The 13167-nt window shown below is 33.7% G+C and overlaps 1 protein-coding gene across 2 annotated transcripts; it reads left to right on the plus strand.

Moving 5' to 3' along the window:
• Window positions 1–304: 304 nt before the first annotated feature.
• LOC137658169 (rhomboid-related protein 2-like) lies at window positions 305–12181 on the plus strand. Of its 2 annotated transcripts, none has more exons than XM_068392849.1 (8): window positions 305–416; window positions 4619–4827; window positions 6246–6464; window positions 7146–7307; window positions 8766–8911; window positions 9709–9922; window positions 10562–10675; window positions 10984–12181. In XM_068392849.1, the coding sequence occupies exons 2-8, from the start codon at window positions 4795–4797 to the stop codon at window positions 11248–11250; spliced, it is 1155 nt and encodes a 384-aa protein (XP_068248950.1). In that variant the 5' UTR covers window positions 305–416; window positions 4619–4794; the 3' UTR covers window positions 11251–12181. The 2 variants fall into 2 exon arrangements, with proteins under 2 accessions (XP_068248950.1, XP_068248951.1); XM_068392850.1 differs by having other exon boundaries at window positions 331–347.
• The last annotated feature ends 986 nt before the right edge of the window (window positions 12182–13167 follow it).

Here is a 13167-nt window from a genome sequence, read left to right on the forward strand (position 1 = left end):
TAGGGGATGGGAAAATTTGGAGAATGTAATGGTAAATAACAAAGAATGGGAGTTCAGGAGAGGCAGGAATGGTGAAGGGGGCTAGGGTATGACGCGCAATAAAACGGTGTTATGAGATTACTACGTATATGATCAACATTGGATCCTCCCCTACAGGTACGCCAAGGTCCAGGACACGCTCAGGATGTCGGCACCCCTACTCAGAGTCAGGGCTTAGGGTAGAGGAGTGACTCACTAGACTTACTCTCTCTCTCTCTCTCTCTCTCTCTCTCTCTCTCTCTCTCTCTCTCTCTCTCTCTCTCTCTCTCTCGTGACTCTACGCTCAGTCATAGTGTTGCTCTTGTTGTGTACGTACGTGGGTCCTTTTTGCTTCTGAGGCTAGGTGTAGGCGTGATATCTTTTTTCGGTGTTTTCTGGTAAGATTTTCAATTGGATAATGCAAGCTTGAATATGGATCAAAATGATAGTATTAGAACCGTTTTAGTGATGTCTCCTTCCGTATCTTAGAAACGCAAAGTAAACAAAACGCATACCTGGTTATAGCGTGATACGTACGATGTCACTCACACACGTTATTTCATGAACAAAATCTAATGTTGAATTATGAAATTGGAAGGCCTTATGGAGTAGTTACGTTAAAGGTCAGGTATTTATGGTGCTGCTGCTTCGCCCGGGATAAGAGGCTGAACGAGACGTGAATATGACGTAATCTACCAAATTGTGACAAACTTTAAATCCCAAAAATTTAGGTTTAGTTTTTGTTGGCTTAGAAATTATAATTCGGTCAAGTGATTATTTTATTATTTTAATAAGTTATATCTCGATCAAGTGTTTACTTTTTATTTTTACAGAGTTTGCGATGAAAATATTGGAAGGTGAATGTTATGAAATTAATCTTTTATCGGCTTACAGACATCATCATCATCATCGAGAGAGAGAGAGAGAGAGAGAGAGAGAGAGAGAGAGAGAGAGAGAGAGAGAGATAGAGAGAGAGAGAGAGAGAGAGAGAATGTGTCAGTTCAGGATATAAGGAAACTATCAGATCTGGCGAGAAAGACGACCGCATCTTTTATGACTCACTATTATTTTGCTTTTGTTTCTTTCATAAGGAGTACGTTTATTTGTTTACGAGAAGTAAACAAAACACTCGAGTGAAAACAAGCCAATGAACTCTAAAATATACAGAATTTAATCTATTGATATTATATGAGAAATACTTTTTTTTTTTTATACTTTACAATGGATTCTTGTTTTGGAAATTAGATTTATACTTTGAAAAATAGCAACAGTAATATATCTTACAACTCGCCAGAGGTCGGTGTGAGGTGATGACTAAAACCTTCTTCCTGTGTAAGGAGTGTCTGGTTTTAGGAAAAGTATTACAGAAGAGTAATCGGAAATCTCTTTATAAGAACAATGTTTTTATTCTCTCAACGGCCTGATTGTAGAGAAATTCAAGTACAAGTAAACACTTTTTGGTTGGCTTAAATAGGTTAAAGTTAAAGGAAAGTTATTTCAAGAGGTCGTCGCGTACGTGAGCGTTACAACACTTACTTTGCCTTTGGTTGGCCCGTGGATCCCTCGCTGCATGCTGGCCAACAGTCTACTATAGCATGGGACGAGTAACGTCACCCCCGTAAGGCTTTGTTACCCCGTCGAAAGAGAATATTTATGTATCATCATCTCATCCTACGCCTATTGACGCAAAGGGCCTCGGTTAGATTTTGCCAGTCGTGTTTACCTTGAGCTTTAATTCAATAATTTTCCATTCATCATCTCCCACTTCACACTTCATAGTTCTCAACCATGTAGGCCTGGGTCTCCCAACTCTTTTTCTAGTGCTTTGTGGAGAGCAGTTAAATGTTTGGTGAACTAATCTCTCTTGGGGAGTGCGAAGAGCATGCCCAAACCATCTCCATCTTCCCCCCAACATTATCTCATCCACATATAGCACTCGAGTAATCTCTTATAGTTTTATTTCTAATTCTGTGTTGCCATTTAACTTCCAATATTCTTCTGAGGATTTTGTTCTCAAATCTACTCTAAATCTGTTTGATATTGTTTCATTGTCATACCACAACTCATGTCTATACAGTAACACCGATCTCACTGAACTGATATATAGCCTAATTTTTATGTTTTTTTTTCGGGCAATTTGATTTCCAAATTTTACTTAACTAGCCATGGTGTGATTTGCTTTTTTTTCAATCTTAAATTAAACTCTATTTCTAATGATCCTATTTTAGAGATCATAGTTCCTAAATATTTAAAGGATTCTACCTCAATAATCCTTTATCCTTCCAATGGTATTTCATCTCCCATTGCATATTCCGTTCCCATCATCTCTATTTATCTTGGGTCAACTTCCTGTAATATTTCATGCATTCGGTAGGGAAGCATTGCAAAGGCTATTGTGTTATGCTAGTAAGGATAGCGGCATCAGCATACTATAGGTCTGCTAATTTCCTATTGCCAAACCAGTCCAATATATATATATATATATATATATATATATATATATATATATATATATATGTATATATATATATATATATATATATATATATATATATATATATATATATATATATATACACGCAAACTGTGTACGACTCTTTATCTTTCATTGCAGTATGTAATAGACGAATTTATTCAAGACAGAATACCGTACTCGAAATTACACAATTTACACAACCTAGTAAGAGGCCTTAAAACTCATTGATGATCGTCTCCTGAATGCTTGAGCTATGTTGTATTAATTAAATTGAATTTTCTTCGTTCAAACTTTACAACTCGTAGCTTTCCACGATCCTTATAACATGACCTCTTTTGAGAGGCGATGCCTAGTGGTTAAAACGCCTATTTGATAACTATTTCTATTGAGTGTTAAATCTAAAACATCTGTTTGTCTTATGACATTTTATTTATAGCATTTTATAACCCTCTTCTAATATATCCAATTTCTTTGTTTTGATGATGATAATGAAATAATTAAGAAATTAAATCTGAAAAACATTTTACCTTTAGATATTGCAATTTTACTTCTCATATGACGTTTCAGATTCTCTTGAATAAGAAATGAATAACAAGTAAAAAAAGTTCTTACATACAATGTATAGGGTTTTACTTCCCCCTTAACTTACAGTTAAAACTTGTAGGATGAATAAATTATAAGTAAAGGTAAAAACGTATCTAATAAAAAAGTTGCGTGAAGTGAGAACCTTAAAAACCTGGGAGGTCCTTTTATTGTAAACCATAAAAACGTGACTAAGAGTAAATGGATATTGTGTTCACAGCCCACCGGAAGTCTAACGTTTATTTCAAGGTCCTTTGTACATTGGTTTCTTCAAGGTTACCGGATTAGAAGATATGGTCTTGTATGAACTATGCAACTTACAGTGATGCTCTTCAGTTTTTAGTTCCACTGTACTGTAATTGTTCAGTGGCTACTTGCTCCTTTGGTATAGCTAAAAAACTGCTATGGTAAGCAGTTCTTCTAGAAGAAAGACACTCCAAAATAAGATAATTATTTTCTAGTCTTGGGTAGTGCCATAGCCTCTGTTTCATGGTTTTCCAATGTCTTGGGTTAGAGTTCACTTGCTTGTGGGTACACTAAGGCACTCTATTCTGTTTCCTCATTTCCTTTCCCACTGAGCTATTTTTCCTGTTGAAGCCCTTGGGCTTATAGTATCCTGCTGTTTCAACTATGGTAGTAGTTTAACTAGTAACAATAATAATATACAATGGAATTTTCTTGGAATTCCCCATGATTTTATCACATTCGTATTGACAAGACAACTTTATCTATCTATCAACCTGTAAACACAGGTGTGCGCGCGTTTGTTTGTGTTAGTTCATGGAAATTGTTAGGAACCAGATAATCACAATAGCAGCTCATACATCACAAGGGATGCATGACATGCAACATTCATTAACCACATCCTGTTTCTGTTCCGTCGTTTTGAAGATTTCCTTTTTGTATATATCTCCCTTCCCTTCGTATACAAACACAATATCCGTAAGCCTTTGGTGGAGTACCTCTTCAAGCACATAGGTTTGCTGGCACTTTACGTATGTGCTTATACAAATATGCACGCTTGACTATGATTTTTTTATAATCATTATTTCCTCGTGAAATAGGCTACACAAATAACTGGTTGTTGATCTTTTAGATTTGAATGATCTTTAGTGAAATGCATTGTTTATCGTATCTGAATATCTAAACAAATTGTGATATGATCATTCATATAAAGTTTGCGTAATTACCCATTCTATATATATATATATATATATATATATATATATATATATATATATATATATATATATATATATATATATATATATATATATATATGTGTGTGTGTGTGTGTGTGTGTAGAGAGAGAGAGAGAGAGAGAGAGAGAGAGAGAGAGAGAGAGAGAGAGAGAGAGAGAGAGAGAGAGAGAGAGGAAACTTATGTCATTATATCTAATTTTATGTTAATAGCAGCACTAATATTCCTGTGGCCAAGTCGTGGATGAAATAGTATTACTCCAATACCATGTAACTATAAATATAAAGTCTTTATACATATAATGTAGACTAACAAATACTACATTTTCTTCATTCATTCCAGTTGGATAGTTGCAAGTATGCTGTTCCTGACTGCACACCTTTACTTTGCGTCGCGTCATTTGTTGTGAAGCACCAATGTTCATATAAACATAGAAGGGATAATAATTCAGAAGAATTTAGAAAACCGAAAAGGAGGATCTTCATAAATATTCAGCCTTCTCCTATACTGGAGTTAAGATGGCTACCATAGATTCCGTTGAATTAGCTGATGTGAGTATGAATGTCAATGTTATTTATTTAGACTAAAAACTTTATTTATATAACTGTACAGGTAAGCACCTCGCAATTACAGATAAATAAGCACCAAGGATTCCGGAAGTATAGCTGACTGCCTGAGTAGTGTTAGATTTTTACCTTTATCTTAACCCTCGTTTAGCTCAAGGGTGTTGAAAGTTGCAATTGTGTGGGCGGAACTTAAAATTGGTTTCCTGGAATTCCTGTAGCTATGCGCTGAAAACCATTCATAGTTATGAATGAGAAATATCTTTATATTCAGCTATGCGTGCCATTGCAAAGCTTTTTTTTTTACTTATGTGTCAATTGTTCTTTATTTTATAAATTGTTTGGTTTTATAACTTATGAAATGTTACGTACACGTGTGAATTTTTCCGTAATTAAAGATGATACGAATGTGTATTTACTTATGATTATGATAATGATAAACTTTTTATTTATTCCTAACATTCTCTTTGTTTTGAATGAAATTCACGCAACATACCACTCGGTATTATATTTACAAAATATGTCAATTGGTCTTATTTCATAAATTGTTTGGTTTTATCACTTATAACATGTTACGTATACGTTTGAATTTTTCAGTAATAAAACATGTTACGAACGTGTTTGGATTCTGACACTCTTTAACACGTCACGACGCATTTGAATTCTCTAACATATAATGAACACGTTTGAATGTTCTCATTTATATACCAAGTATGGATTATCCTATTCCTTGACGTGCTACAAATAAGTCTAGTTCTTTATAGTTATAAAATCTTGGCGAATATGATTAGCTTTTCATAAAATCTAGCTTATTCTTATGAATATGTTTGGCTTTTCATAAAATATAGCTTATTCTTATGAATATGTTTAGCTTTTCATAAAATCTAGCTTATTCATTCGAATATGTTTAGTTTTTCATAAAATCTAGCGTATTCTTTCGAATATGTTAAACTTTTCACAAAATCTATCCTATTATGAATAGGTTTAGCTTTTCATAAAATCTATCATATTGTTACGAATGTTTAGCTTTTCATAAAGTCTATCCTATTGTTACGAATATGTTTAGCTTTTCATATAATCTAGCTTGTTGTTACGAATATGTTTAGCTTTTCATAAAATCTATCTTATTGTTAAGAATATGTTTAGCTTTTCATAAAATCTATATTATTGTTACGAATATGTTTACCTTTTCATAAAATCTATTTTATTATTACGAATATGTTTAGCTCTTCATAAAATTTATCTTATTGTTACGAATATGTTTAGCTTTTCTTAATACTAATAATGTTATTTACGTAGTTATAAACAAGTAACGAACATGTCTGGCTTCTCAAAGCAATCAACATGTAAGACTTTCCTCAGTGTACAATTTATTACAGTTTATTTAAAACTTTTCAATTCCTCAGGAGGCACCAACCTCGAAATGGGTCCAAGATATTGCTCAGAAGTTCTGGGAGAGTCAGGACCTGCAGAGGAACCGCAGGATCCCCCTGTCCAAGGTGAAGCGCGCTCTCCTGGAGACGGAGAAGGCGGACAGGATGCCCAACTCCCTTGTTGTCAAACTCCTGCAGAAGGCGGATCTGAATAACGATGGGTATATTGACTACGAGGAGTACATGAAGTTTGTAAGTTTGTTTGTTATTGTTTATTAGTGTAGGTGATCCGTCAAAATAATTGCTAAGTATTTAGATAGATTTGGAAACAGAGATTCAACACTTCCCACCCATCACCTCGCACCAGGGTATGACTACTCTCCTTCCTACCTGAGGGACGAGGAGAGATCAAGTAGTCATACATATGGCAATCTCGCTCATCGTGACATATACATTTTTATATATACACATATATATATATATATATATATATATATATATATATATATATATATATATATATATGTATATATATATATATATATATATATATATATATATATATATATATATATATATATATATATATACGACTCGTGTGCATATATAGCCAAACACCTGCTCTTTATTATATAAAGAAAATGCTCGCACGGTGCTAACACCGATGGTTATTTTTATGATTTATTTTTACATTGTGGTAATTTCTTGCGAAATTCAGTAGCAATATTTAGTAAGATTTAAGAACTAGTCTCTACATTCATGCACATAACTATTGTTGTAAATATTTTTGATTTCCTTGAATTATTGTCAAAGAAGCTTTAAATATAATATAATATTTATACTTATGTACCACTCACTAGCTAATTATTTCATTATAATTTGCTACATCATCTCTACTCCTATATTATCTACGCCTTGCCCCATCCTTACCAGGCAGAGTCAGCGTCACGATACCCCCGCCGAAGGGACACCTTCAGCAGGATGACCATGACGTTCGTCCCTCGCAACGAGAGGACGGTGGCCAAGAGGAGCTATCTGCAGATGTACTCCTGCTGTCCTCCTCCGCTCTTCATGATCCTCGTGTCTCTGATGGAGGTAAGGGAGAGGGTATACACTTTGAATCTGTATTTGTATGTATGGTTCTATCTTTTGGAAGCACACGCACACACACACACACACACACACACACATATATATATATATATATATATATATATATATATATATATATATATATATATATATATATAGATATATATGTATATATATACATATACATATACGAATATATATATATATATATATATATATATATATATATATATATATATATATATATTTATATATATATATATATATATATATATATATATATATATATATATATATATATATATATTGTGTGTGTGATTTTTATGCAGGGCTTGTTGTGTTGTATTGCATATTTGTTTTTATTTTATTTGCTTTATCTAGTTTTGATTAACTGTTGTATTATGCCCGATATTATTTCAGACATATCATAGGCAGGTTATTATTCTTATATTTATTATTTCCGATATTCATCTAATCTTAAAAGTTGTGTCAATACTCATCTAAGGTGAATGAGGAAATAAAAGGCAAAGTGAAAAAAAATAAACTAAGTCCCTAATTACCCCTCCCCCCCACACACTTTTCAGTTTTTTACTTCCTTACTTTCATCTTAGTGTTCAACCTTTTTTTTTTAACTTGCGTTAGTCAAAGTTGGAATTATCCGTCTCGCTGAGTGATATACCTTTCATTTATTATGGAAAGCCTCTTTTGCATGGTAAGCTGACAAAGAATATATTATTATTATTATTATTATTATTATTATTATTATTATTATTATTATTATTATTGTTATTGTTATTATTACTAGCTAAGCTACGATCCTAGTTGGAAAAGCAAAATGATATAAGCCCAAGGGCTCCAACAGTGGAAAATAGTCCAGTGAGGAAAGGAAATAAGGAAATAAATAAACGATCTGAAGAATGATGAACAATTAAAATAAAATATTTAAAAAACCGTAACAACGTCTAAACAGATATTTGATAAATAAACTATACAAACACCTGTGTCTGCCTGTTCAACATAAAAACATTTGCTACAAGTTTGAATTTTTGAAGTTCTATCGATTCAACTACCCGATTTGAAAGATCATTCCACAATTTGGTTCAGAAGATCTGATCTTTTAGAGATAAATGTTATTTTTTGTGACTTGAGAACTTATCTTGCATATAACTTATGCTTTCTGCATATTATTTGCCCCCTGCAATGTCACTTATCATTAATTATTGAGTCATGAAAATTATTTATTAAATTCGGTAAACACTAGGTATATCCTTTCTTTCGTAAATATTTTAATATTTAGATTAATAATTATTCCCTACTTCAGTCCCTTAAGTATTTATTTTCATACCAGTAACTTTAGAAGTACTGATATGAAGATCTTGAAAATTATTGATTATTGAAGAAACAATCTTCTCTAATATCTCTTACTACTTGAAAATTCATTCCAAACAATCATTCTTACAGATAGGAGCCTTCATCTACTACAAGGTCGACATGGTGAATACAACTAGCATCCTACAATCCGTGCCTCTCTACTCTCCTCTCATTTTCAATCCATTCAGACGCTACGAGGCCTGGCGCTACATCACTTACGCTTTGCTACACAGCGGGTATGGACTGTAGATTTTTACCTTTTTATTCGAAGCACAAGATTTTTTTACTGATTAGGGAATGAAGTCATAGGTCCCCCAATTGCTTGATATATCAGTTAATAGTCTGACCATTTGCTTGAGGAATTTGGTTATATGCAGGGCCGCATTATCCATAAGGCTATACTAGGCTGAAGCCTAGGAACCCACCAGGAGCAATGGCCTATACATTTTTTTTTCTTTTAGTGTTAAATGTGAAAAATATGGATTACTTCAGTTATAATATTATTGTAATAAATTGCACGAAAAGAGAAAGTGAAATATGCTGAGGGCCCCAAGAAGCTCGAAGCTTCGGGGTCCTGTTATGGGTTAATGCAAGACAATTGTCTAGGCCCTAGGGAATCAGGCAATAGACTGAATTTATCTGTAGATTATGTATACTGCAGTACTTTAGTTCTCTTTAAATCATAAATTTATTAATTTTAACAATTTTCTCAAGGTTATTCCTCTTAATATGATATAGCTGCATATAGCTTCTCGTGCAATCTTTACTATAAATACATCGTGAATAAAACGTCTGGAAATTATAAGAGGTTGCTTTACCTAAATCAAAGAACAGTCGATTTTTCTTAAAACAATTATGCATGTTCATAAAAGAATTGGCTTTCAAGCTTCAATAAATGACATATAATCACTTGTATCACCAGCTCCATGAAAAAAAATTATCATAAAGTCTGAAAATGTTAATTAAATGAGTTTGGGAAGAATTTTCAAAATGTTGTGCCCGAATAAAACTCAACAGCCTCTCTCTCCTCCAGGTACGTGCACCTCTTTGGAAACTTGCTCGTGCAATTGGTGTTAGGTCTAGCCCTAGAGATATTCCACGGGTGGTGGAGAGTGGGTATCATTTACCTGTCAGGAGTGCTCTTTGGCTCCTTGGCGCAGTCCATCATGCACCCCGAAATCTTTGTACTCGGAGCGTCAGGGGGAGTTTTTGCTGTAGAATACGCCCATGTTGGGAATCTTCTATTGGTAAGTAGAAGACAACTCTTGTTAAAACTTAGAATCAGCATGTACTGTAACTTCTTTCTCCGAGTTATGTGTTTTTTTTTCCTAAGATGATATTGTTTACTATGGAATATTGCTTAGTAAGTTAAACAATGTCACCAGAATGATAATTGTGATATCAAATATTTAAATGAATCTAAGGTTATGAATCTTCTAACTTATTCATTGTTTTAAGTATTGTTCTTAGATAGTCGTCTTTGTGTGCTAACCTTCAAACATTGTCCAGATAAAGAGTTTGAAAGGTGTATTTTATAAAATGGAACTAATTCAGTCTGGTTGTATTTGAATGAATTATATGGATTACCAAATATAAGTGTTTGGTACTGAGTTTTAATTTTGTCCTTTGGCAATTTTTACCTAATAACTGTCTAGTAAGTGTCATCACCAAAAATGCCGTGTAATCATCTCTTTTTCAGTCGTGTAAAAAATAATAATAATAAAAAAAAATTGATAATACATATTCCTAGTTTGTCTTATGGCATGGCCACATTCATAAGTAGTTTCTTCTTTTTCTGTTTCATAACTTCGACGAAGAGAAAGATTATCTTCATAATATGATACAATGTACGTCAATATAACTGATACTTTCTTTGTTGACGCCAGAACTGGTCGCAGATGGAGTTTAGATGGATTCAGCTGATCATCATACTCGTCCTCAGCACGGCTGATTTATCACTAGCAGTGCATGACAGATACTTCAGCGCTACGCCCTCAAATGTGAGTGACACTTTGGATCTAATAACGACCTTTCATATTTCATTCATAAGTCTAATTTTTGTTTACCTCTATTTGTCTCATTTATGTGACATTGCTTGTGATGGTTTATTCTGTTTTTCTTTGTTATCGAATAGTCTATTAGCCTAATATTTGTTTAGCTTTGTTACATTCTAAAACGAAGGACCTGGATATCTGTATGTTTCAGTTTTTTTTTTCTTCAAATTAAGTCTCTATTCTATTCCAAACAACCAGTGTCCTTGCAATACTGCGGGTAAAATGAGAAAAGTAAGCCTATAACTCTTTTCCAGACGGGTCACATGGGCCACCTGGGAGGCGCCATCGCTGGCGTAACGGTCGGCATCTACATCCTGAGAAATTTCAAAATCGAAAAGTGGGAACGATACTGCTGGTGGGTTGCACTTTCCGTCTTCGTAATCTTGCTTGTCGCCGGCATAACCCTCAGCGCTGCGCTGCCTGTTCCCGAATACTTCCCTAAGGATGACCTCTCTCCCGTGGGCCAAGCGAGATTGGATTACTTTAACAACCGATACGATTGGTTGGGTAAACCGAAGTAATTCTGTAGCATACATGGCTTGGAGTGGTATTTGTTTACTCATGAAAACGTCTTGTGGTGCTTGTTTACAAGAAACAGGGTCTGAAGTTCAAATAAATGTGAAACAGAACTTAGAAAGTACAATGGAGTGTGTGTAGTGTGTTTCTGATTCTTGTGGATAACTGAAAGGAAACGCTTGGATATTACTTGTATTAAAAGATGCTTTTTTTAACCACTTGAAAATAGTATGGGCATACTGTATTATGTAGGACAGTAGGGTGATCGTCTGACAGAATTTCACTGTTCAGGCTTCATTGACTGATGAACATGAGACTACTCATTTTTTAACGAAGTTTTAACTGCAATCTACGATGCAAATTGCTTGGTTTACACTCCCTTATTCACTTGTGCGTGTCGGTGTTATTGTTGTTAAGTATTGATAATTTAGTGTTTTAGTTATACTGTATAACAGTGTACTGGAAGTTCCAGGAATTTGAACATTTAATATATCGTTAATATTTGTGTCCGTATCGGATTTAATAGAAAAAAAATAGTTTATGATGCTGAAATACGATATGAAATCTTTTATGCGTTTTTACGACTGAGCAACAAAAATCAGTTTGAATTTAATATTAGATTATTAAACCTTGCATTATATAGAAATATATAATTTTATGTTGAATTGGAAGCACTTACACCATTGCTTGCTATTTTTTTTTAGTCAAACTGGTGCTTGTTTTATGCCTGTTATAAGAGACTGGACAAATTTGAGTACCATGAAGTGAAATAGGCTTACCTAGGGTAATTTTAATGACTTAACTGTGATATGAAATGGCATTTTCTATAAGACATTACGTACTGTTGCTTTAAGCGTTGATCAAACATTTTAATATACGTTGTTCTACCGAATGAATTTTTATACTGATACAATGAAATAAATATTACATGACTAATTTGTAAGTTTATTTAAATAACCAAGAATGGTTTATTAACTAAATATTGAGACGGGAAAGATTTTCATTAATTATTGTGCAAAGGCTGTACTTTGGTAAGATTTAAATTGGATACTCAGTATTCAATTGATATTCAACCTAATCAGGTTGTAATGCCCTCATCCGTGTTCTTTTCCCATCTGGATTTATAAGCATTGCCACTCTACAGTAAAACCCTGGGTCTTGCTATGTACAGTGGCTTGTTACTTCTTTGACGAGGCTGGGTAGTTACCACCTCGGATAACTTTCCTTTATCCCTAGGCCGCCTCCAACTTGGATAATCTTACATGAATATTTTTAGATCTTATTTTCCAAGTTACATGTAATATTGTGAACATGCATAAACATTATTTTTTTTTTCAGTTCCATTAATACCCTTCTTTACTACGTTTATGGTCATATAATTTTCCAGTTATACTGATTCCATTACGGCTCCCAACTCCATATGCAATTCAAATATTTTCAATCATAACATGGTTAAAGCCTTTCACTTTCATTACATCTAATTTCAAATCTATCTATTTTTTCATTGTCATTAAAACCCACAACTTTTGGCGTAACCTGCCTCTTCAAGGTAACTAATTTTGATGAACCGATACTGCAAAGAATCAGTTTCGGTGACGCTTTCCCAATTATATGTTACCATGGTTACGTGTTGTGTCTGCAGTTACCAAGTCTGCGACTCTGCATTACCACAAGCCGTATCTCATTAAAACAGAGCATCGTTACCGTTAACTGTGGTTACACATCTATGCATTTGAATCTCAGAATTGTTCAAACAAGTTCTGTGATTAAGTTGTTGCGTGACTAGACTTATTGATCGCTTTTTCTTGTGAAGTTCATTTTCTCTGTTGTATGAGTAATGAGCTTAGCTGCTTTCGCTAAAAAAAGAAAAAAAGATTGATGAAAAAGTTGTTAGATGGCATTGTGGAAAATGTTCCAATAAC

This window comes from Palaemon carinicauda, chromosome 19, assembly GCF_036898095.1.
Source record: "Palaemon carinicauda isolate YSFRI2023 chromosome 19, ASM3689809v2, whole genome shotgun sequence".
In the NCBI taxonomy this organism is placed as follows: Eukaryota; Metazoa; Arthropoda; class Malacostraca; order Decapoda; family Palaemonidae; genus Palaemon; species Palaemon carinicauda.

Excerpts from the sequence above, each read along its gene's own strand:
- LOC137658169 (XM_068392849.1), top strand. The coding sequence starts at position 4,795 with ATGGCTACCATAGATTCCGTTGAATTAGCTGAT. Across the intron at positions 7,308-8,765 it reads TCCTCGTGTCTCTGATGGAG|ATAGGAGCCTTCATCTACTA; the intron begins GTAAGGGAGAGG and ends TCATTCTTACAG. Across the intron at positions 9,923-10,561 it reads ATGTTGGGAATCTTCTATTG|AACTGGTCGCAGATGGAGTT; the intron begins GTAAGTAGAAGA and ends TGTTGACGCCAG.